The 25277-nt window shown below is 40.6% G+C and overlaps 1 protein-coding gene across 4 annotated transcripts in view; it reads right to left on the bottom strand.

Moving 5' to 3' along the window:
* Positions 1–25277, bottom strand: part of BSN (bassoon presynaptic cytomatrix protein) — a 194050-nt gene that overhangs the window by 141359 nt on the left and 27414 nt on the right. For all 4 annotated transcript variants that reach the window (XM_083603185.1, XM_083603186.1, XM_083603183.1 and 1 more), the window contains exon 3: positions 3780–4616. In XM_083603185.1, the coding sequence (XP_083459311.1) occupies positions 3780–4616 (837 nt within the window). The remainder of the gene's footprint in view (positions 1–3779; positions 4617–25277) is intronic.

Genomic DNA, 25277 nt, shown 5'->3' on the forward strand with positions numbered 1-25277 from the left:
GTCAGCTGTGTAGATTCTTCTAATCTTCTCCACAGGACAAACAAATAATTTGCACCAATGCTGTAAAGATTTCATCCTATACCTGGCAAGAAGGGCAGAGTCACCCAGAATTAGGGTGGTATAGTGTGGTTAAGAAGATTGCAGTTGGACTCCTATGCTGCTCTGAAAATCACTGGGTGACTCTGGGTCAGCCCCTGGGCCAGCTTTTCTCACAGGATTCTTGTGAGGACAGAATGGGGGCAAACCCTCATTTATGTTTTCCCAAGTTCCTTTGGGAGAGGGTGGGGCATAAATGCAAAGAATAAAATAAGTAAAAGGCAAGTTTAGTGTTGATGACTGTGCTCCAGGTCCACTCAATTGGTCCTTGGGGTGCTGCATAGAAAGGCCAACATCTTCCTTGCTCCCTAACAATTCTAAGTTTGGGCAGCAGCAGGGAACACCGATCTTCTGTCCCAAGGGAATCAAACATGCTCCAACTCTGCAATTGCCATCCTAAGATCTGAGTCTATACATTCTGGCACTACAGCACCATTGTTTTTGCAGGCCAATTGCTACATTTCTATTAAAGAAGGAAAACAATATACAAATGTAAATTTTAATCAATATATGACTGAACAGGTTTTTATTCTACCAGCTTATTCATTAGGAGTTGACGGAGAGAATGGTGAAACGAACACTCCAACGAGCAAGCAGTTTTAATGGTTCCTTACTTTCCCAACCTTGCTAGGTTAGCAAGAGTGATACACAGTTTAACTCCCCACCTCTTTTCTTCAGTGAACCATGCTTATGCATGGCTACAAACTGCCTGTTTGGGCAGACTGCTGCATATCTTTTTGTAGAGCACAGTACTCATCCCTGTTCTCTTGGTGCCAATGGGGAATTTCTTCCCCAAAGCAAATACTAGCTTTAGTAAAAGGATTGTCCTCAGGACTGAAGCAGGGGAGGAAAGCCTTAAATTCTCCCCTCCGCACCTTCTGGTGGAATTTGCATCTTTTAAAAACCTGCATTTTTGTTCAGCATTCATAAATAACTCAGAATTTGGCAGTAGCAGCCTATTTCAAACATTAGGCATGCAGTTCCAGAGTCCTATGGAGTTATTTTGTTTACACAAAACACTGCAGAAGTGGGAATACCCCAAACTTTATAGTGTCAGAGATTTGCTGATTTATTGGCTGTTAGGAGAGCTGGACTGCCCATGAGGCAGGATGAGGGAGCCGCCTGAAGCAGCACCCCTTAAGGGGTGGCACACCCATTCAACTGCCAAGGTGGAGGTGAAGGTAGAGGCATCTTCTACTGTAAGGAGCTAACCATATACATTTGAAACCCTTCCTACTTCCCCTTGCTATTCGTTGCCCCATTTTTAACCAATGGCTCATCCCTTCATCGGAACTTGGCTGTATCTTGCTCCTATGGAATGTTCCAATCTGCACTGTGCTGCTTCAGTCAAGGTTTTACATTCTGTAAAATGTAATATGGCATCCTCTCTTGCTCCTTGTTCATCTCCTCTTACATGCAACATTGAGCTATGTGGGGTTTTAAAAGGGTCCCCCAGTCCCTGACATTACTATTCAAATGCTATGAAGCTGTTGCTGACTTCATTGCACCAATGTTACAAAGTCACTGCTCCGTGCAAAGAAATGTCATTACCCAATTCACATGATTACACTGTTTAAGCCATTTTTTTTATCAGACAAGGAAAACAAGGTGCGAGTTCCCAGAGAAAGCTAGTGTGATGCTTAAAAATAAAAAACACGCTTGCAATTTCATTCTTGTTGTAGATGGCTTGAACTTCCTACTTAGGATTAGTGTATTCTTTTGGGGTCATCTAGGGGTGCAGCTTGGCTTGTTAAAATAAGGGGCCTTTGGGCTTCCTTTGGATAGAGCTATATAATAATGCAGTACACTACTAGTCTTGCAACTTCCGTGGTAGCATCACACCCACACAGGCATTTCAACGCCACCACTAAAATGCAGCACTCTTTTGCTGTGTGGGAGGTGACAGCTGTTTGACAGTAGTAGTTAAAGTAAACCAGAAGCCACTTAAAGTTGTTGTGAGAAACATCTATATACACTTGAAATTTCAAGATAGCTCTTTTCCCCCTTTGGGGAAATGAAGGGTGCAGGGAGGGCTAAATGGTACTTGGATTCGAGCCAGGTAATCACGGACTGGATTTTATGTCCCATCCAAGCAGCATATGTACCCACAGCGGTGCAGCACCCGACAACACAGTCACAGTGTTGCTTCTGTGCTAATTGAGAAGCCATCTGCTGCCCAGGTATCAGTTCCAGTTCTGCACAGATCCCTGACTTTACATTGCTGAAGAAGAATTTTTAAAAAGAGTAAGACTTTTAGGACCAGCCCCCAAAACCATATCCTGAAATAATGCCCTGAAAATCAAAAGGCACTGCTGTGCCATAAACGCTGATCAGATTTTTTACGCGTATGTCACAGTAACTTTTCATCTGATTTAAATAACACCAACTTTAACCCAATTTTATGATTTAGAATGGAATTTTTTTATATCTCCAAAAAGATGTAAAAGTGGTTTAGAAGAAACAAAATTGCTTCCAAATAAATTGCTTTTGTAAAATCCTATAAATCAATCTTCTTAATATTGTGCACTAAGAGGCAGGCTTGTGCTTACTGTGCATTTTCCAAACTCCATTTCCACCAACAAAAAATATACGATCCATACTAGAGACTGGGTGGATAATAGATCCAAGCCATGTGACTCAGTTCTCTGTAGTTATAACCTCTAGTTAGAAGCTCCCTACTATGCTGAGCATTATCAGATAAAGACGGTAAATTAATTGAGTACTCTCAGGTTCTGTGCCTCTGGTCTGGACTCATGAAAGGGCCAACATTGCTCCATGGTGATTTTTGCAATGATCCATTAGATTTTAGCAGAACTGGAGGACTTCACATACATTTCCAATTAGATGTAAAGGGTATGACTACACCATCTTCCTAGGAAATTCACCATTTACAGTTCATGCTGAAACTGATTACCTATGAAAGCAGCATGACATCTTCCAGGTGCAAATCAAAGACTTTTTTTAACAAAATGATGGATGACTCATCTACTATCATATTTCCTTTAAACTTCAGAAACCCAAGACCAGAATATGCATTCGTAACCATTTCCATACTGCAGAACAGGAAAGAGATATCTGTGTGGTGATACAAGGCTTGGGTACCTTAAGACCTTTCCCTACCTACATTCTTCTGCCCTTACCCACAAGGAAAAGGTCCATCAACTCCAGCCTTCGTGTACTCACTAGGCAAGGCCGTTACTCCATCAACTCTTCGGCAATCAAATTATTATCATCAGGATCTATCCCAGCAAGTTGCAAAGCATTCTGTCATTTCAGCTTGGTATCCAAACCAAATGCAACCAAATCCAGAGCAGCTCCTTCTTACCCAGGCTTGATGCTTTTGTGTTCAGAAACTAAACAAAATAAAAAATTACTTCCCCGTTGCTGTCACAGTGCTACTTTCACAGGGACCCTCATCCTCTCACAGGCCAAGAAAACATGATCGCTTTGTTCCCCCCAGTCTCTTCCAAAACCAAATTTTGGAGGAGCAAGAGGGAAACTACGTAAGATTCCTTTATGCATTTGTTTTCATATGAGAATAGTTGCTAATTTCCCCCATCAAACCAATCAAAACATGCACTGCCATTCATATCCTTATCAACCATATCCTTATCTATATTGAAACCAGCCACAGGAAATGCACTGCTTTTCAACACTGTTAAAAATTAAATTAGGAGCCTTACCTCCACCAGATGAGGTGTTGGGTTGAATCCACACATGTTGCAGACCTGCTGCTTACAGGATGTACAGGTATTATAGTTGGAGGGTTCACCGGAGCCCACGTTGATCTCTGCTTTACAGAGGGGGCACAAGACCCTTGCTTTCGGCACTTCCTTTGGCTTAATTACTTGTTCTGCTTTTGCTTGCTTTGCAGCCGGGACAGTTCCAGCCTTACCCTGCATTCCAGGTGTGGTGCCTGGGGCTTTAGGACCAGCTTCTTTGCTGGCATCGCTGAAGACAATTTTCGGAGGCACTTTGCCAGGGGACTGCTGACTTGGTGGGGTGGCCTCTGGCTGGACAGACATGAGTGTGCTTGCCTGGGTCAAGAGGGAAGCCCCAAATCCAAAGAGTTTACCAGTGAGGCCCTCTTGGGGCTGCTCTGGCGCCCCAGCACTGGGGGCAGGGGCCGAAGTCTTAGCTGGAGAGTCTCCCACAGTCTTTCTCTGATCAGTGGACGAAGGCTTTGCTTGCTGATGCTGAGGGGAAGACCTCACCACTTCCTGAGGAGCAGCAGGTTTTGGCTGGGCTTGGCTGGGTGGTTCCCTCTGGGCTGAAGCGGGGGGTGGTTTGGGGGTCTCAGGCTGCATGACACCAGCACTTGGCCTGGGGCCTGGCTGCATAGTTCCTGGTTGTTTCTCTGGTCCTGGTGCCACATGGGGCAGTGGCTGTTTGGCTGGGGAATGGGAAGGGGAAAGTGCCGGGGAATGTAGCTGCTGCTGGCTTTTGGAACGGGGAGCAGTGGTCATGTCCATCCCCAAAGCTCTCTGCATCTGGCAATTTAAACATAACCATTCTTGCACCTAGAAGACAAAAACAAAGAAAAGCCCATAAGGATACATCCACAGCTCGGTCATCAGACAGCTAGACTGGCAACATGAGAACACAGAACCTTTGTCCCTTGTTGAATGTTGCTTTTCTACCCAATGAACAAAACAGACTCAGTACATGTCTAAAAACTCTTTCTCCAGAAAGATATTTTGCTACTCAATAAACATCAGGGGTCCATCTGTCAACTATTTCTTTTCTTTGAAGGCCTCCAGTGAAATCTCTGTCTCTAATACATAAATTTGTCTCTATGACCTAGTTCATGTCTGATGAAGGCCTCGGCCTAAGCATCCGAGGAGAATGTGGGACTGAGGAGCATGTAAGTCCCCCAACATCTTCACAGCCATGCCACACTGTTTGTGTGAACATTTTAAAGCTGGTATGATTAGGCAAATGGCAGTGGCAACATAGCTGGTCTCCATCTGGTGTTATCAGGTCAAGCAGTGGCGGAGGAAGCTGCTCAGCCGCCTGGGGTGCACCGTCCATAGGGGTGAGGCTCACCGCGGGGCCTCCAGAGCCTGCCTGTCTCCTCCCACTCAGCCGCCCTACAGCTGGTGGGGAGGCAGTGGGCGAACCGCTTGGGCAGTGCGGAGCCTGCGTATGCCCAAGCCACCGAATCTCTCCCAGGAGAGGGTCTGCGCGCACTGCAGACCCTGCGGTGAGTGTCGCCTGGCATTTTGTCACCCCCCTCATTGTTGACACCCGGGGCAGACCACCCCTACCACACACCCCTTCCTCCGCCCCTGAGTTCAAGCATGAACACAGCCTAAGCGGGAGCACAGCAGCCCTGTGTGCTGCCAAGGAGGCCACCTACAAGTATGAGTGAGACTTAGTTTAGTGGCACTGTTCAGCTCAGTATTCTCCAATGCACTGGCTTATCTGGGAAAACTTGTTCAATGAATGGCCAACCCTGGCAGTGGCACGTGAAAATCATGTAGTACTATGTATACCCAGACAGCATGACTTGCACACTGCTGCCAGGTTGGTCATTGACTGAAAAGATTAAGCTTTACTACATTCTACAACCTTTCAAAGCTCTGGAAAGCAAACACAGCAGCATCTTAGAGGCAAGATGGAAAGGTTCAGCCTTCCTCACCAGACATATATGGTTGACTGAAAGCAAGACACATTTTCACTCAATACATGTGAAACCCCTAGATACAAAATGAAAACTGTGACATGCCTTGGCTAAGTACTAACAAATGAAACATTCTCCCCATGAGAGAGATACCCAGTGACACAATAATATCTGAATCAAGTTAATTAAAGAGGCTTTATGGGAGCTGCAAATCTTTTGATTCTTTGAAACCCCAGGACACCATGTGACTGTACAAATATTAATATATAACACACTGTTGGATAATCACAGTTCATAAACTGGAGATTTTCTTAGGCAAGCAATTGCAGTCCTAAAAAGCAGCACAGTCAAGAAAGGTTTACAATAGAGGAAAATAATAGCTGAGAATTTCAGAGCAAGGCTGAGACAGTTAGGGCAGCAGCAATGCATATAGTTGCTCTTTTAACTCAAGAAGCCCAAAGCATGTATTAAATCCCACCATTTTAATCCTGTCCTCCCAATCTCCCTGAACTCTTACTGCTTGCCAGCCCCCCTGGTCCCAAACTATTTCCAAACTGAGGATCCTCAGCCCATGATTAAGTACCAGTTCATCTTCTGAGGCTAAAGAGCTGGAGGAGTCACAGATTTGGGCCCTGGCAGTTCTAGAACTGTTGAAATGCTACTGCTGATACTAAAACTTCAAGGGGTGCAAGCGTGACGATCTTTGCAACTGATCACTCCAAAAGAAACGGAATCTACTTTTTCATTTAACCTTGGGAAACTTGCCCTTCTGGTTCTTTACCCACAGACCTAATGCTATGTGAATCAGAGCAGAATGCACAGCCATTTTAGTTTCAACATTTCATAGCTTTGAAAGGCTGTAAGCAGACTTTTCAAAAATGAGGTGAGGTAAAACCTTTCTCACCACTGAGAAAACAAACAAACCAATAAGGCAGTAGCAGAGTCAGGAACAAAGAAGACTGCCATTTTCATCCACCTGCCAGAGACACTTATTCGACAACACCAGTTTGAAAATGGATGAAGAGATACACAAAATAGCTTACAATTACAGATATCCTTCACTTCCTATATAATTTTTCAAAATCAACTATTACAAAAATGCAGTACTGCATTAATAAAATGGTTCATCAGTAGTGAAAAGGCTGCTGCCCAGTAGGAGAGCAATGCTTTGTATGCACAATGGTCCTGAGTTCAATCTTCAGTTAAAATATCAGATAGGAATGCTCAAAAACACCACCGCCTGAGACCCTGAAATGTTGTCTGTAAAAACAGACAACGTTATGCAATACGAACCAATGTCTCAGTGAAAAACAGCTTTGTATGTGCCAGTGAATTATGTGTGTAGAATGTATTAATTTTGCCTGCTTTCTGGGACAATTGCTTCTTGTGTTCACGGTTGCTTCTTGTGTTCCTTTTACACTGGTACAAAAATCACAACAATAAAAATAGGCTGCCTCAGGAAGGGAGAGAGAGAGAGAAGAAAAACGGGAGGAAATGCTTCATAATCAATCAAAACAGCCTCTGCCTTGATATATGCAAAAGGAGAAAGCTAAATTCCTGTGATTTTCAGTACTCAACCAACCACATCTGTGTGTCAAAAAGCATCTGCAAAGCAACTGGTAGCTATATACCAATCTGTGAAATAGCACACTTATCAAAGATGCTTCCAGTGCCGCTGACGCAGCAGTTAGTAATTGCTTTACTTAGCAGGAGAGCTGAAAAGGCTGCACTAAGACAGCAGCACTAGGTGAGATTGAACTAGATGTTCCAGCTCAAAGTGTTGTCATCTCTGCAAGCAACACCCCACCCAACTGTACCTGACAACTGCCCAGTTTGTTTATATTTGAAAAGGAAGCTAGAGATGGATTGGAGAATTTGGTGCAGAAAAAGTGGGGAGGAAAGGGGTAAATACCCCTATTCACCTGCTGCATCTCCAGTCAAACTTTACTGATCACAAACTGACTAACAAGGCTGTATTAAATGCAACTGTCTGTGATGTGTTGTTTACCTTGATAAGGCTTCCAGAAGGAAAAAAATACTGGCCCCTCAACCCACCTCCTGCAAGCCTATTAACTTCATTCATTCTTCATTCTATTGATTTAGTATCTTAAAATGGCACAACTGCAATGAACACAATACAGACATCTTTTGCATGACTGGCAACTCACTCCTATAAATGTTTACTTGGAAGGATCATTGAGTTCAACAGGACTTACTGCCAGGTCAGTATGCATTAAGACTGCAACCTAAACCAGTCTTTAAAACATAATCAAGGCTTTAGGTTTCTGTGCAACCCCATTTGTAGTCCAAAGATGAGAAACTGTGTGACTTATGAAAAAATGCAGGAATTGTCCAATAAATTAAGTCACTATTTACAAAAAAAAAAGTATCCACAGAAAATCATACCTACTAAGCAGTGTTTTTTTTCTTTTTTTAAAAAAAAGTTTAGGGGTACTCTCAGTTTCCTACTCATATTGAAATACTGCCCCTTAATGAGGCCAAACTTAGATTCACAAAATGTTTAGGGGTAGGCGTTTCCCTGCGTATCCCCAGGAAAAAAGCACTGCTACTAACCATGATATACAGTTGTATGTAAGAGGGTTCCATAACTCTGAAAGCAAAATTAAACCCATCCTAGTCCCAGTGATTTTAAAGGCCTGGCTTCCTGCTACAGCTTCCCCATCCTATAATCACTAACCAACAGAAATCAATTTTATAGGGGCTGAACTTTTACAGGGGGAACTTCCAGAAAACAGAGCTAATAAAGAATGCCCCCCCACCTTCACACGCACGCGCACACACACACACACACACATTCAGAAACTAGACAGCACAACACCTCTGTTATCTGAGAGCAGGTCTTCCAATCAAGACACTGAGCTGTCAATTATAACCGGCAAAACGTTCCTCCAGCAACCCAGCCCAAGGCAAAAGGACAACCCTTCCAGTTCATTAAGAAATACTTCTTGTGTGATTTGATGCCTCACTAGATCCCATTTAGATGTTCTTTGTCCTTTGGCTCCTGGAAAAGACCAAAAGGTCTGAGCACGTGCATGCGTACAGGTCTTTCTTCCCTGCTTTGCAAGCAAGAAATGTAGGAAAGTCTGCCCACAGTGAGTGTAGATGTTTTCTCTGCAGTTCTAGGCTTCTTTCCCTTTGCTGTCTTAAAAAAATTGCAGCCAACACAGCACACCTTCAACATCAGCCCTCTCAATCAAGGCAACAGCATCTAGGGTGCTTTTTGGTGCTGTGCTGAAAAGGGCCATGGGACAGGCACGTGAATAAACAAGAAGCCTCAGGGCCCTGGCTAGTCACTCTTTGTCTTTCTCAGAATTAAAATAGCAACTTGAGAGGGAGGAGGGTGGCCTGAAGGCAACAAGGATCACTGGTGCTCAAAATTGTTTTCATTCACTGGTACCTTATGCCTGAAGCAGAAGCAAACACATAAAGACATTGGATTTTTGTACAGGAGGGGGGGGAGGGAGTTTAGCTGGAGGGTACAATACTGATGCTTTACACAATAGATATTATACTAGAAAGAGCAAACCGCTCTGAGTAAACAGACTTAACATTTTATAACCTTAGCGCATGTCGGCATCAAGATATTCACACAAAACAGTGTTAGCCTGTGTGGGTCCACATATTTACACATCGCCCCCAAGCTGAAGGCCGCAGCACAAGTCTCTTCAGGGCCTCCTTTTACAAACAATGCTGCTACTTCTAAGCGTACAGGCAAAAAGACTTCCGGCCTACTGCAGTGCAATGTACTGTACTGACAGAGACTGCTTTGCAGCTCCTTCCTGAAAACTGAATGCATCTTAGAATTTGAACTCATTGCCTCGTCATGGCCGCACTATTGTTTTCACCTTGCTGTACTTCCCCACATAAAGCTGTATACATTAACATAGCTAATATCAGGCTACTGAGAGCTGGAGGCCAACCATTAACTGATTTTGTTAAAATTAAAATTAAATATTGTCCCTCAACTAAGAATCACAGGACAGTTTACAGTATAAAAACGCAAAAATACACAACGTAATAACAAACAAAACAATAGCCATCCCCCCATACAGATTATTATTAACATGAAAAGCACACATTGTAAAACACCTCTCAATTTTCACGGGCAAGCTAAAGGTTGTGGCTTGGGAGCAAACCAGAGGGAAAACCTAGCCTCAGTTCAACGTTGGGATCACGGTATCCCTTTAAAGGGATCCTGGGGGCAGTGCTTTGTCCTGATGTCCAAAAAGGGACTGATGGGCCATAGCTCCCCAAAATGGTGGTCTTAAGGGTGGGGCCACCCTGATTTGATGTACATGATAGGGTGACCCTTAACCTTGTCAAGCTTCTGTCAGCAATTGGGCTGGTCGATGTTAGGATACACACTCAATGCTGATGCCAAAACCTGCTAACAGCTGTAATCAATAAAGTTGTGGCCTGTAAAATCCCAAAACTGTTGTCTTGTGGTTTGTTGCAACTAATATCATAACTGCCTCGTCCCACCCATATCCGCACTGGGTCTGGGCCAGCAAAACATGTCTAGGGCTGAAGCTTCCAGTTTACAGATTATCTCTTCCTCATGCTCATTTACCATATAGAGTTCTTCCAGTTATAAATTCAGGGATAATTATTCCCTTAGAGAATTGTTTTCAGCTTTGAAATTTTATTGGAAGGCTACAGGTAAAGTTCATAACATTGTCTATTGTCTTATTTTTAATATTGCATTGTTATGTTGTTATGTACTCAGTAGTATCTTGGGAAGAGCCAATCTTGGCTGCCATCCAAACAACAGCTTCTGAGGAAGTACTGAAAGAACAATATATGCCAGAGATTTTAAACAAGATTATCTATACTACTGGATAACAACATTAACTGTATTTCTGCATGAAATTTGTACAGTAAATCTATGGATGCATGGGATGCACAGGCAAACTGTGTTATCCAGCATCCTGCTAAAAAAATCATTTTGTGCAAAATGTGCAAAAGAACCTCACAAAAATAATAAAAAATAGAGAGCAGGGAAGAGTTCTTTCTCTATAGGTTGCATTAAAATGCAAGTTTTTCTTTTGGCTATTAACTGAACTTTGGTCAGATCACACAGAGAGGCCCCTGATAACAACAAAAATCTGTTCACATACGACTGAATTAGAAATCTCTCAAAGTTGCCCAAGCATACAAACAAGTTCCTATCTCCCAATGGATTTGTATTTGTAATTTGAATCAAACAGAGAATGTAATTCACTATGTACTAAAATATCCCTCATATGATTGGTCAAGGGGAAATACTTGAGAAATAACCTAGCTTAAACAACCTATTTTGATTAATAAATCATCTGCTTATTAGAGGGTTTGTCAATAATTGTCAGTGCTGCATGCCTTAGCAGCAAGGAAATGTCAAGTGGAAGAAATAGAAAAGATCAGGGCAGTTAATGTAGGGGACTCCTAAGCAGATAAGAAATCTGTTTGGTTCAGTTTAAATTGAGATGTTATTGTTCTAGATCTCCCTCCCTTGTTCACACACGGTTATATTTTAGTATGTTTCCCCTATAATGTAATTTCTGTGATGAAACTTTTATACTGAACCTTTATCTACTTTTATCAACGGCTAGTATAATATGACTGATGAATGAATGACAGGTTGCCGTGCATAATTTTTGCTCCCTGAAACATCCAAAATCTGGAGAAGTGAGTATTCTGACTGGGAGTTGTGTTCCAATCCACAAACAAATTTGGGAATGTCAGATCAAGCTGGTCACCTGCAAAAAGTGGAACAAACAAATTCCTTCTCCATCCCCAGCTGACACATCACCAAAAACCTCCGATGACCTGCTAGTAGTTTCATTCATATATATATATATATATATATATATATATATATATATATATATGGAATAGCATGATGTAAAGAATAGAATCCTGTGGGTCCTCATAAGGCAGTGGCCCCACACCTACCTTCTGGAAACACCCAGTCAAAGCACAGTACTTCCTGACCCTAAACCAGTCAGAAATCCAAGGAGGATGTCATAGCCAATGGTATCAAAGGCCAGAAAAGCCAACAGGGATGCAGTCTCTTTGTCTGGCTCATGGTAGAGGTCTTCCACCAAAGTAAGGCTGCTTCGGTCCCAAGCTAGCCCTGAATCGGATTGGAAAAGATCTAAATAATGTATCATCAATATCATTAAATTTCTTTATTGCTTTCCAAATTGTTCAGGCCTATAAAGGCTGATTGTTAGGTTAGCTTTACCTAAGCAGAACTTGTGTTGACTTATAATAAATCTTATTTTAAGTAAGGTAAAAATCACAATGATACAGGCATCCAAATCTGTGTCACGACTAACAGGTGCTTTGTGTATACACTATACTTTTAAAGCAAATTTGAAACACATTTCCCCTCTCAAAGAATTATGAGCACTGTAATTTGTTAAAGGTTGCTGGGAATTGTAACTCTATGAGGGGTAAACTACAGCCCTCAGAATTCTTTGAGGTGGGAAATGTGCTTTGAAGGTATACTGTGCACGCAGCCATTCTTTATACACAATACAACCAAGCCGTACACCCGTCCCTCCTGAGATCGAAACCTACATATGCTTACGTAACATGAGAACTGGGTCTAAAAAGATTATGTCAGGGGAAACCTATTAATTTGTGTACCAGCTGCCTCACTTGGGCAAGCTGCTTTAGTAAACCCAGGAGTGCCACCATTTTCAGTCTCCTGCAGAGCTTCTTAATGTACTCTGTGTGACATTTCCAAGGATTACAGCCAGCCACTCTGTAGTGGAAATTATTGCATCATATGGACAAACCACACAGCATCTTCTTGTTAAGAATGATTCCTCTCCCAATATGCACATGATAATATGCAAACAAAACTGCAAGGTGGACAAAAACACTGCCTACGTCTGCTACCTGTGTCTATCCTCATTCTCGCCCTCTTTAAAAAGGCTTCCCTCAGGTAATATATTTTATAAATCCTGATTCTTTCTGCAAGGTTGAATTATGTACAGTGACAAGAACTTCTGCTTTATCAGGACAGTGTTTCTAGTAGCTGCCTGGTAGTGACTATTAAATTGGAAGAGCTCTGTAGCTGACTATGATGCAGAGGCCAGAACCGTGACTGATGCAAGCAGTGTCTGCGCCACTCTGATAAGAACATTAGATGTTCCTGAATAATCTCGTCTTTGCTCAACATTAAAGCTGGTATGTTTACTGTTTCTGGCTTGTATGAGAGAGAGAGAGAGAGAGAGAGAGAGAGAGAGAGAGAGAGAGAGAGAGAGAATACCATTCATCATATCCATTAGAAGTGAAGGAATTGCCAAGAAACAGGGTAGGAGAACATTTCTTTCTACTATCCACTGTGCTTCTCTCTGCACATATGCATTGTTGTGGCAGAAAGCCAATGGTAAATTACTTGTCAAACTAGAAGTTACTCATCCTAGTCTTGGGAGGTGAAGGGGTTCAAGCTTAATTTCTTTAATTTTGTTTATACAAGGAGGGAAACTTCAGCTTGGACTTACTTAAAATACCCGCTCTGTGACCCAAGGTTATGGACACACTCTAAAACCAGAAAGAGACATCCTTTGAAAATGCACCAGAAATTGGAAGAAAAAAGACGCACTACTATTAATTCCCCATAGCAGCAGCAAGGCACTAGGAGATTATGCCTCCTCATTGCAGCATTTCTAACTGAGGTGCCTATAAAAGTTTTGTTTTCTGGAAGCACAGAGTGCAAGGACTTAAACAATCAATTTTATTAGATGACCCCAAGTTTTAGTCTTTTGACAGAGGGAGAAATCTGCTCCCAATCAACTTTATTCACACTCTTTCCCCCCCTAAACAGCCTCAGGCAAACACATTAGCCTTTCGTCAGAAACAAGGTGCTCTTTTTATGATGGGGCAGAGAGATCTGCACTCAGTATTTATTTATTTGTCATTTATTATTCAAGATTTATTCCGCTCTCTTCAAGTATCAGGGCATCTTATCATAAAATATTAAAAACAATATGAAGTAAATAATACATAAAATATGTTAAAAATAGCAAATCTATAAAAGCAACATAAAATATAATCCAAGCAAAAGAGATCGCCAGGAATATAAAAGGTCTTTGCCTGGTGACAGAAAGACATCACTGTGGGTGCCAGGTGATCTTCTGGGAGTGTGTTCCAAAGCCAGGGATCCACCACGGAAAACGCCCACTGTCCACCAATGACCCACCAGAGCCCAAATGCCCAAGTACAGACAGACTCATGTGGAGATAGACAATCATTCACAGTATAGAGCCACTCCATGTATGTGCATATTCAGAAGAGATGGCAATTATAGGAGATTTAGAACTCTTGGGGGATGCAGTAGGGAGAAAAAGACCAATGAACAGAGCAAGGGCCATGCACACAGCGATGACTCTACAAAGCACTTCAAATGCCACAGTTACTTTGTTTCATCTGTCACTACAGTCTTATCCATTTACAACCTCTTGTTGCTGCACAAGAATTATCATGCTGGTTAATGAAATTAGGAATGCGAACCATGCCATCTTCATGCCTTAGCACTGCACTTGTCTGAGTTTTTACATTACATATATTGTTTTATTTAAGCCTTCTACGCCCATCTAAACAAAGACTAACAACAGCAGTGAAAGAGTTGATTCAGCTTGCAAGATCACCTCATATATGTCCACTTGACCGCTTTGATCTGTGTAACTGGCACTGTTACAGATGCCACATAATACTCATTCTATGCTTGTAAGAAATTGAAATTGATTTTGAGAGTAGCAGCATCCACACTTTGGAACTCCCTGCCTTTTGACATCCAGACCTTTAGAATGTTGGCATGTGTTTTAATCTGGATTTTAAGCTTATTGTGGATTTTAACTATTTTTGAATGTTTTAAATGATAATTTTATTTCTTTTTTGTAATAAACTTAAATGCAATACAATCAAGTGGTATATAAATCTTGTGAAATATGTAACATACATAAATAAATAAGATGAACACACTGGCTTCATATGGAAATTTGTAGTACAAACCTACATCCTTTAGGCCAGGAGTCAGCAAACCTTTTTCAGCTGTGGGCCGGTCCAGCATCCCTCAGACAATGTGGTGGGCCACTTTTGGGGGGGAAATGAACAAATTCCCACAAATAACCCAGAGATGCATTTTAAATAAAAGCACACATTCCACTCATGTAAAAACACCAGGCAGGCCCCACAAATAACCCAGAGATGCATTTTAAATAAAAGGACACATTCTACTCATGTAAAAACACGCTGATTCCTAGACCGTCCACGGGCTGGATTGAGAAGGTGATTGGGCTGCATCCGGCCCCCAGGCCTTAGGTTGCCTACCCCTGCTTTAGGCTATTTTTGATTCAAAATAGTCACAGGACCTATAAAAGTGACATTTCAAAATCAAAGCTTAAAATTTATTGTTTTTATAGTCCACTTAACACAGCAGCTCCTTTGAAATAAAGGCAGGTGTCTCAGACATGACTAGTGAATACAACTGGAAATGTCATCTGTTTTAGTCTAAGATGCCTAATATAATTCCCGATTTTCTGTTCTCTTATAGCTTTGCTCATTAACACAACTACTTCTGCTGGCTCAACATACTTAATCTCTGCCTGTTTTTTTGAAAGCTTGAAGAAAAACAGCTCAGTTTCGCAGACAAGAAGTAAGGAAAATAAATAGTTCTCTTAATACAATGCCAGAGATGCTTTTAAATCAGTCTAGTGCCCTGGACATGGAGGCACAGGGTAAGACAATTGCCTCTACCTGTAGAATGTATTAATATCTCATTCCTTCTTAATGAAAATATGCTGAGAGTAATAGCTTAACCGAGACTGAATAATGATTTTCAGTGAGAATTCTGGGGAACAAGCTACAGATACATACAACTGCATGTAACAATACTTCAGCAGCTTCTTCTTGTAATGAAAAGCGATTATGGAAAAGGTTTTTCCCCTTATATCCCAAGAAAAAATTATTTACAATGATCAGACTACTTCCTCCTTTCAGGTTGCTGGAACCAATCTGTCTTAATGAGCCATTAGACACCCTACCAGGCTTTGCCCCTCAAATGTTTTCAGCCAAGATGGGTCAGGGCTGGCACACAAGTGGTATGTATCTCCACATAATGTGGAGTGGGGGAACAGATGCATTGTCTAACATTATTCTGCTGCCATTCCCCACTGCAGTTAATTTCCCTGCTATGGGGCTCCAGAATGCTGGAGTTTTGTATGTACATTTTCATGTAATGTGCCCTTTAGAGTATTTTCTTTCTTCCCCAGTGTTTTAAATGAAACATTTCAAGTTACAAACTGTCAAGATTTGCAAAAGCAATACAAACAAATCACTGAAGAGCTACAGTATGTTGGGGGGAAACAAGGAACTTTATCCAGGATTTGAGAATGCAAATAACATGCCCAAAATATAGTAAGCTTTCTTTGCATTTGTAGAAATCAAATTTCATTTCTTAGCATTTTAAGTTATATTGCAGTATGCGTCTGGAGCTCTTTATTTTTTTGCACCTCAGAACACTAGAAATACTGGACGGTGGATTTACAGTGCAAGCAGCTATTTGCAGATCCAAGTATGTATATGGGTATGCCTTGCAGAAACTCTGATTCACACCATTCTACACCAATGTACTTAGTTTGCAGAGGTGCAATGACTAGAGTGTCTAAATGGTGAGTAGATACGTGTATCACTGGCTCACCTGTGAATCCGTCGCTATGGAGTCAGCCTTAAAACAGCTGAACATATTGCGGTTTGTCAGTTAAAGCCACCTAGGTTTCAGTTTTCAAGTCACTAGTGCCAATGGTTGACATCAGGGGTTCTGCTGATACAAATATGAATTTGCTTTTAATTAGAAACAACTGGGATAATTTTAAGGGCAGATATCACAAATGCACGCTTCAACAGCTGCCTAAAACTATGCATTTGGAATCTTGGCACATCTGGCTATCCTTGTTCAAGGCTCTTCCCGCTGCCCTTGGCAAAGCAGCAATTGCAAAGACGAAAGCATGCTGTTTTTAATACATCCAAAGTTGTTGCCTTTGCTACCTGCTGCTTTAATTACTTTTCACCCCCATGTTCTCTCTCCCACACAGAAAGCCACACGCCTACATCCTTTGAAGAAAGCGTAATGTTTCAATCTGAAACGCCCATACTGTTTATCATACCTCTTAAACGTTGCAGAACTCCTGCTTAGTCTTGCTCACTCCTTATATCGGAGGCAGAACATGTGGATGACACAATCTAAAGAGGACTGTCGGTAGAACTAATTGCCTTATTCGTTGTGAATAATGTATCCAACACATTTTTATTAGCACTTGCTTCATCTTTTTGTTTAGTTAAAACACTCCTTTCATTATTCTTCCCCACTCTGCAAATGAGAGGAGGGAACCAGAGCAGGAGAGGAAGAAGCAATTGGAACTGTTTGCACATAAAGCAACCTTAGATGTTATCAAAGGTTCTGAACAATTGTACACTGTGTTAGTGGGGATAACTTGTTATTTCTCTTTAATAGAATGATAGCAGAATCCTATACTTCTCTATTTAGAAATAAGTCCTGCTCTGCTGAAACTTACTGCCAAGTATCTGGGTGTATGGCATTGCAGTCAGAGAAATGAAGTTGAGAAATATGCCATTATGTAAAAGGTTTGTTAGCCTGCAGTTCCTTCTCAATAAAAGAGATGATGAAAATGAGGGGACAGAAAATAAATACCGAATTAGAGAAGACTTAAAAGAACAGGTATATTTAGAAGTCAGATACTGCAGCAGATATAAAAAGAAAACCAGATGCTTATTTATTTCTTGAATAAAAGAGTAAGAAGATGAAAATGCAACAAGATGAAATCTCAATTAGCGGATATTGCCCTCTGGAATTCAAAGCCGCATGGGAAAAGGGTTTAGTATAACTTACAAAACCATTCACAAACATTTTCAGACTGGTTTATAGTTTATAATTACAGCACCGGTAAGGCAAACTATGTCTTACCAAGATGGTGTGAATGGGCGAGCTCCTGCAGAGGAGCTCACTTCAACTTTGCTCATCCTGACCATTTTTTGCTGCCATGCTGAACTAAGCCAAGGGTTGGCTTAATGTGTTGTCCACACCCAGGCTCATGGTAGTCTCCTCATTACCTATGGGCAGCAGTCAAGAAAAAACTTTTAACAAAATGTTTGATAAAGGATGTAAAGAGGGTATAATCAATTTGAAGCAGGGTAGGGCATTATCAAGGTACGCTTAGGCCATAAACCATGCTTTTTAAGGGGATAAAATTCTGCCCACATATATAACATTCTCCTTTGCTGCATTATGTCGGAGTAGGTTAATTCTGAATATAAACAAAAAATAATTACTGGCCAAAGGTCAAATCAAGAGGACAATAGTTTGGATCTAAGCTGCTCCTCCATTCACACAAGGAAATGAGTGATTTCCACCAACCAACCCCCTCTTATCTACAGCCCCACCCCCATAACATCCTTTCCTGAGAGTTCCCTAACCCCCAGCAGCAGATTTCTGTGGAGCACAATGTGCTACAAAGCGAAGCGGGAGGCAGAAAAGCCATTTTGTAAAAGTGAATGGTATTCCATTTACAGAAGGAAAGAGATGTTCCAAACCCATATGAATGAATAAAGAGTTATACAACAACACTTTCAGTTGCATAAAAACCTATCATCGCTGTAGTCAACTGCTATAACACAGAGAAACACAAAAACCCGGCCTAACATCAAAGTTGATGTTTAATCCTTGAAACAAATTTTAACAAGCATGTTTCACATTATTTTTATTATTATTTTAATCACACAAAAAGTGATCTGAAATCAATTTTATAAGAAATTCAGAAAAAATATGCAACTATAGGAATATATGGTTAAAAGAGATCAGGTTCATTCATACTGTTGTTTAATGTGGGTAGCAAGCTTCCTAAATCTCCATTAATTCTCCATTGCCCATATGACATTCTGCCTCTGGACAATGGAGAATTAACGAAGGTACAGAAAGCTGACTAGCCATATTAAACAACAGTATGGGTGGCACCCCTGTTTCTTCTGCTGTTGATGTGGTTTTTATGACTATGTGTGCTGCTTTTGGGTTTCTCCCCCAATTTTATTGTACTTTCCTTCTAAACCAGCTTACATTGATTTTATTATAGAAAAACAGGATATAAACATTCAGATAAAATTTAAAAGCCCTCTTTATACTGAACCAAAAATGTCACTTTTTTTTTTGCAAGAATACTTATTGCAAAGTATTGGAAGACACAAGATTTACCCACCCTGGAAGAGTGGCAGATGAAGGTGATGGACTATATGGAATTGGCGGAAATGACTGGCAGAATCCGAGACCAGGGAGAAGAGTTGGTGGAAGAAGATTGGAAGAAATTTAAAGACTATTTGCAGAAATATTGTAAAATTAATGAATGTTAAAATGATGCTGGATTGAAATTAAGTGGCATTAGCAACAAGGTTAATAAGAATATGTAAAAATGGATTGATAATGGATGAAAAAATATAGCTATAATATGTTAAGATATAGAGTTAAGATAAAGGAAAGAGGGTAAGGATTTGCTGAATTGATTATGTAAATGGGAATACAAAAAGGGGAGGTGTGAGGAGGTAAAGGAAACAAGCAAATGAGTCTAAAGATACCAAAAAATGGATTTGTTTTTAATTTTTCCTTATCTACTTGTTTTTTGTATCTTGTATTTTTTTTCTTTTTTCTTCTCTACGTATTTTTGTATTTTTTCTTATTTCTTTCTTTTTTATGCTTTTTTTATTCTGTAAACCTCTGCTTTTTTGTAAAACCTTAATAAATATTATATAAAAAACAAAACAAAAATGTCACTTTTTGTTCTCTTCCTTTTTTACATTCTGTGGCTGCATCTAAGGCTGATGTTTCATTCACTAACTAGTATGGCTAGCTATAGAATCATAGAGTTGGAAGGGCCCCGGGGGTCATTAGTCCAACCCCCCGCAATGCAGGAATCTCAACTAAATCCTCCATGACAGGTGGCCATCCAACCTCTGCTTAAAAACCTCCAAGGAAGGAGAGTCCACCACCACTCAGAGGAGTCTGTTCCACTGTCAAACAGCTCTTGCTGTCAGAATGCTCTTCCTGATATTTAGTCAGAATATCCTTTCCTGTAACTTGAACCTATTGGTTCGGGTCCTAGCCTCAACTGAACAGATATAAGAGTCAGCAGCACTCTTCTCAAAACTAAAACAATTAAGCCTGACATGATTCAAAAGTGATGCTACCATAGTTGGGGAAACAGATTCTACCTGGGTTCAGAATGAGCAATAGCTTGATTAATCAACTATCTAAGCACAGAGCAATGAAAGAAAATATGGTTCCTCTCATGCAAAGAAAAATTAAATGCCAAGTGGGTGTAAATACCTTGAAGATTGCACTTAATTTGTAGTTCCCTAAATTATCAACATTCCAAGTAGCAAAGTAATGTCAAAGGATGTTCATAACCTTGCTAACACTCCTAAGCAAATCCATGCTCAAGCATCATGATTAATTATCAGGCATTGGAGAACCTGGTAAACACAGCACTTAAAGCATGCACTTGTGGAACAATTTAAATCAACTCATCATACTTCCATGGATGCAAAAAAGTTTGCTAAACTGTGTTTAACACAGACTGGAATACAGAATCTGAGCTTTCAAAAAAGCAGTGAATCAAGTTTGGGAAGGATCCCAATAATTTTCTAGTCCTACCATCAGCTGAAAAAGTAGAGGATGATTTCTCAAACCTCATCTCCTCTTCAAAGATACTCCTATTTGCTTTAGATGGAGCTTCTCCCACCCACCCACCCACCCACCCATGAAAACCACCAGTAAAACTCACTCCCATCTGAATTATTTCTTCCCTGGCAGAAATAATTTAAAACTTTATGCCCCATGTTCTGGATTGGGGGCTCTACGCTGGCAACTTATGTTTTAAAACCCTGCATTTAGGGGCACCGTTGTCTGTTTGGCCATGAGATGCTTCTAGTTTGGCCTTTAGGTGGTTCCAAAAGTATCTAGGAAACTTGTTCTTTCAATTAACCACCTAACTAAAGCAAAGTTGCCACAAAAATCTATGCCTCTAACCCTGTGGATTGTAGCAGTGGATAACAACTGTTCTTTATCATCTTTATGGTCACCTTTAAGGATCTGAAAATGGATTGTTATTAAGTAGTCATTTAACTGCCTTTTCTCACAGCCTAAATAGTCTTGATATCTAAATGTTTCTAAATCTTTTCCACAGTGCCATTTTCTTCAGCTTGTTAGCATGCTTCTTGAATTGGACGTGTTAATCCAGTGTGGCCTAATTAATGGTAAATTTTACAATTACTCCTTGTTACTTCTGCAAACTCATTCTGCAAATGTATAAACTAACTCACATGAAAGGCTCGTACTTTATTTAGAATTATTTTCACCAGAAGACTGAAGATGAGGGGGCAAAGGAAATACAAATTATGGTATTAGAACCACACTAGAGCCTTTTTGGGGAGAAACAAAGTAGAATACAAAACTTCTGCACTCAAGAATCTGGACCAACATGTGTATTTTTAAAAGTATATTATAATCAAAGAGATCCAAACTGACTTTATAAAAGCATAACTGGGATCCTCAAGCATAACAATGCATAAATGATTCAGAGCAAGAAAAAATGTATTTTATATACTGCACTGGTTATTATGGTCTCATCAACACTACACATTTAAAGCACTGCTATACCACATTGAAAAACCATGACTTCCCCCAAATAATCCTAGGAACTGTAGTTACTGTAGTTCAGAGAGTCGTTAGGAGACCCTTCTTGCCCTCACAGAGCTACAATTCCCAGAGTTCCCAAGGGAGAGAGATTGGTTGTTAAAACCACTATTGAGAACTGCAGCTTTCCAAGGGGAACAGGGGTCTTCTAATGATTCTCAGCACCCCTAACAAGCAGTGGTATGGTACTGCTTTAAACATATACTGCAGATGATGCCTTAAGCAGATAAGCAAATGAAATCTATTGAGATATATGTTGAGGGAGGCGGGGGACTAATTCTGTAAATTAGCAACTTTGTTTTATCCACCTAAACGTTCACTGGAATCTAAAAAGCAAAAGAGCCTACAGATTATCTCCACTACAAAAAAAAGGCAGCAATAAATTCAAGAAGCAAAGCTTTCGTCCTGTCAGTCAATCAGAAAGCTAAAGGAATGATAGCACTACTAACGTTCAACAAATGACGTTTAAGGAAAAGAATTTCGTGAAAATAGCCTTCTGGCTTAACACCAAGTCATTCATTTGCAAAGGCGAGAATTATAAGAGGCATCCGAAGAAGATTTGCCCCAAATACATTATATAACAGAAACCACAGAAATATATTACTGTTCAGAAAATGATTTATCCTTCATTGTTAGCCCTTGCATTCTGTCCCTGGATATTAACAGTTAATATTCTTCCACCTTGTAAAGTGACGGAGTAGTAGGGTTGCCATGTGTCCTCTTTTTCCAGGACATGTCCTCTTTTTTTGGGGTAAAATATCTGTCCGGGTGGATTTTTTAAATTTGCCAAAATGTCTCTGGATATACTTTCTGGATGAGACATAGACATAACTGGTGGCTGAAGACTTGCTTTCATCTTCTCTTCTCCTGGCCCCCCTCAGCAATGTATCACAGCTTCTACAGCCTACATATAGAAGGGGTATTTAAAATGAGAGTCGTCATAGCATCCTCTTTTTTTGCTCTTCAAAGTATCGCAACTCTACAGGGTAGTAAACCAGAAGAGACCATTGTTAATAGATCCTCCGTCGGTGACTGTGTTTTTGTGCGCGCGCGTGTGTGTGTGTGTAAAAATTGCATTCATAACAATATATTGTCTCTGGTTTGCCCTATAAATTACTTTGTGGCTTTAAAACTACAATAATAAACACATGTGCTGACATGATGTCAGTTCAACATCCCTACAGTGCTGATGCCTTTTTTGGCATATGGAGGGGTTTTTTGGAGGGGGGGTTATTGGGTTGTTGTTGTTTTTATTATGTATTTTCTAGTTTTATTCTGTGAACTGCCCTGAGACCTGTGGGTAAAAGATGGTATATTTGTTAAACAAACAAACAAACAAACAAACAAACAGGTTTGAAGCATTTTATGATAAAGGCAGCTTAACATACTTATTTGCTTGTACAGTCAAAATATGGAATCAGAGGCCTGCTCAGTGTGGCTGCTCAAAACATCCTCTGTGGCATCAACACTTCACATGATAAACAATAATCAAGCCCTTCAAATTGGTCTCTTTCAAATTCACAAGCATCATATTCCACAATTAGGATTACTTCCTTATCTAAAATAGTCACTCATATAGTTCACCAGCCTGGATTTGCTGGTTTTTTTTTTGTTTTTGTTTTTTTTGCTAATTTTCATTTAAATGGGTGAACCTGTGATTCTCCAGAGGTTGCTGCAGCAACTCTCATCAGCCCCAGTGAGAAAGCCCAATGGTCAGAATCTGGAGGGCCAGAGATTTTTCACCCCTGATATAAATCCTCCTAAATGACAAAGAAAGGAAGCAGAAGTTTTCCAAGCTGATTTGTTTTGTGCCTTGCTAGAACAAAAAGTAAAATGGGCAAATTATGAAATATGCCGACAAATACCGTACTTTTCCATGTATAAAACTAGGTTTTTTTTCTTTAAAAATAATGCCCCCAAAATGGGGGGGGGGTCTTATACATGGGTAGTGCATAGGGTGAACGTTTGACTGATTGCTGCCGCGGCTGTTAGCCGCTATTGTGCATGTTATTGGTTGCTGTGTCAATGGGTGCTGTTGATTTGCTGACACCGCGGCAATTAGGCAGGTAATTGGCAGCTTCTGCCGGCGAGGGGACAGACGGGAGGCGGATTTCACAAGACGTGCAGGTGAGCAACCCCCCTAAAACCTCTGCAAAAAAAGCTCAACAACTCAGGGGTATTCTCCACAAAAAGAGCTTAACAACTCTGTGCCATTTCCCCACATTCTCTTAGAGTCCCCAAAAATAGGGGGCTTCTTATACATGGGGGGAGGGCGTCTTATAGACAGAAAAGTACGGTATGTCATTTGATTTATAGATCCTTTTGTGTATTCCCAACCTTTCCATACTGTTTAATACTATTCAGAAAAGTCAGTTTCATTTATCTAAATGGAAAAGCATAATGAACATTCATTGCAAAATATATTTCACATAAAGTACTCAGGCAAATATGCATTAACAAAATCGGGACATAATTCAAGCGCAGCTGCTGCACAAACTCCATTAATTTCAAACTCCATTGAAATAAATGGAGGTTGAGCAGTAACAGTGGTTAGGGTAATGCATCTTTAATTATATGTAAACAATTTTGAAATGAAAAAGGGCAGATAGCAAAACATTGCAACAAATAATTCATCCAGTTTAAATCACAAATGAAAGGCTGTGAGATGAAGGATAATGTATTATGTTATCTCCCTGCTTGAGAGATGCTCAAGTGAGTTAACATTATATAAGGAACTTGTATAACTAGAGAATCTTGTTAGCTGGGCTATCGTACTCATGTTCAGACCAGTGGGACGTGGGGGCGAACCATACTGAACTAGTTTAACAAAATGGCGTACTCCACCCTGCCTCGATCAACTTACCTCACATTCTCTGCCCACTCTATTATCCCTTGCACCTATTGAAGGATTCAAAGCAATGGAAGGATTTGCTCTGTGGGCTTCACACAATAATATTCAGTTGTACCTCGGGTTAAGTACTTAATTCGTTCCGGAGGTCCGTACTTAACCTGAAACTGTTCTTAACCTGAAGCACCACATTAGCTAATGGGGCCTCCTGCTGCTGCTGCGCCACCGGAGCACGATTTCTGTTCTCATCCTGAAGCAAAGTTCTTAACCTGAAGTACTATTTCTGGGTTAGCGGAGTCTGTAACCTGAAGCGTATGTAACCTGAAGCGTATGTAACCTGAGGTACCACTGTATCAAGGAAATACACCTATGTTTGTGTGACTGCTCTTCATATATTTAGGTATTTTTTAATTAAATAGCAGCCACAGAGGCAATCAAGACAATGTGAAGGGTGGGACCCATGTCCTTCCCCATGTCAAAGCCCACTACCCTAAAAAACCTGCTATTTGGCACAGGAGATGCTAGATTTGTTGGAAGTGCAGCAAAGGGGTTAACTACCCGCATGCTTCCTGCATGCCATAGTTTTAATACTTGTGGCCTCTCTCCTATCACACAATAGGAAAATAATAACATAAAAATGATGATGCAGTTTATTTATATGCTGCTTTTCAATGCAAATGCCCGCCAAGCAGTGAGCAGCGCATTAACGTAGTACATGCAACAGAGTACAATAAAATACCATATATCAGTCAGTAAGCAAAACCATTTAATAACAAAAGCACCACATTGATTTAATAAATAATTATGATGATAAGAGTCAGAGGAGAACCTCCCCAGGCTAGAAAATTAAAGGGCACTCTCACCAACCCTATATCCTATCCCACACATTTAGGCGCTAGAGACCTGAACAAAGAGAAATACTTAATTGGTTTTAAAGTATA

The sequence above is a fragment of the Podarcis filfolensis genome (assembly GCF_964270895.1).
Source record: "Podarcis filfolensis genome assembly, chromosome: 2".
NCBI classification, from domain to species: Eukaryota; Metazoa; Chordata; class Lepidosauria; order Squamata; family Lacertidae; genus Podarcis; species Podarcis filfolensis.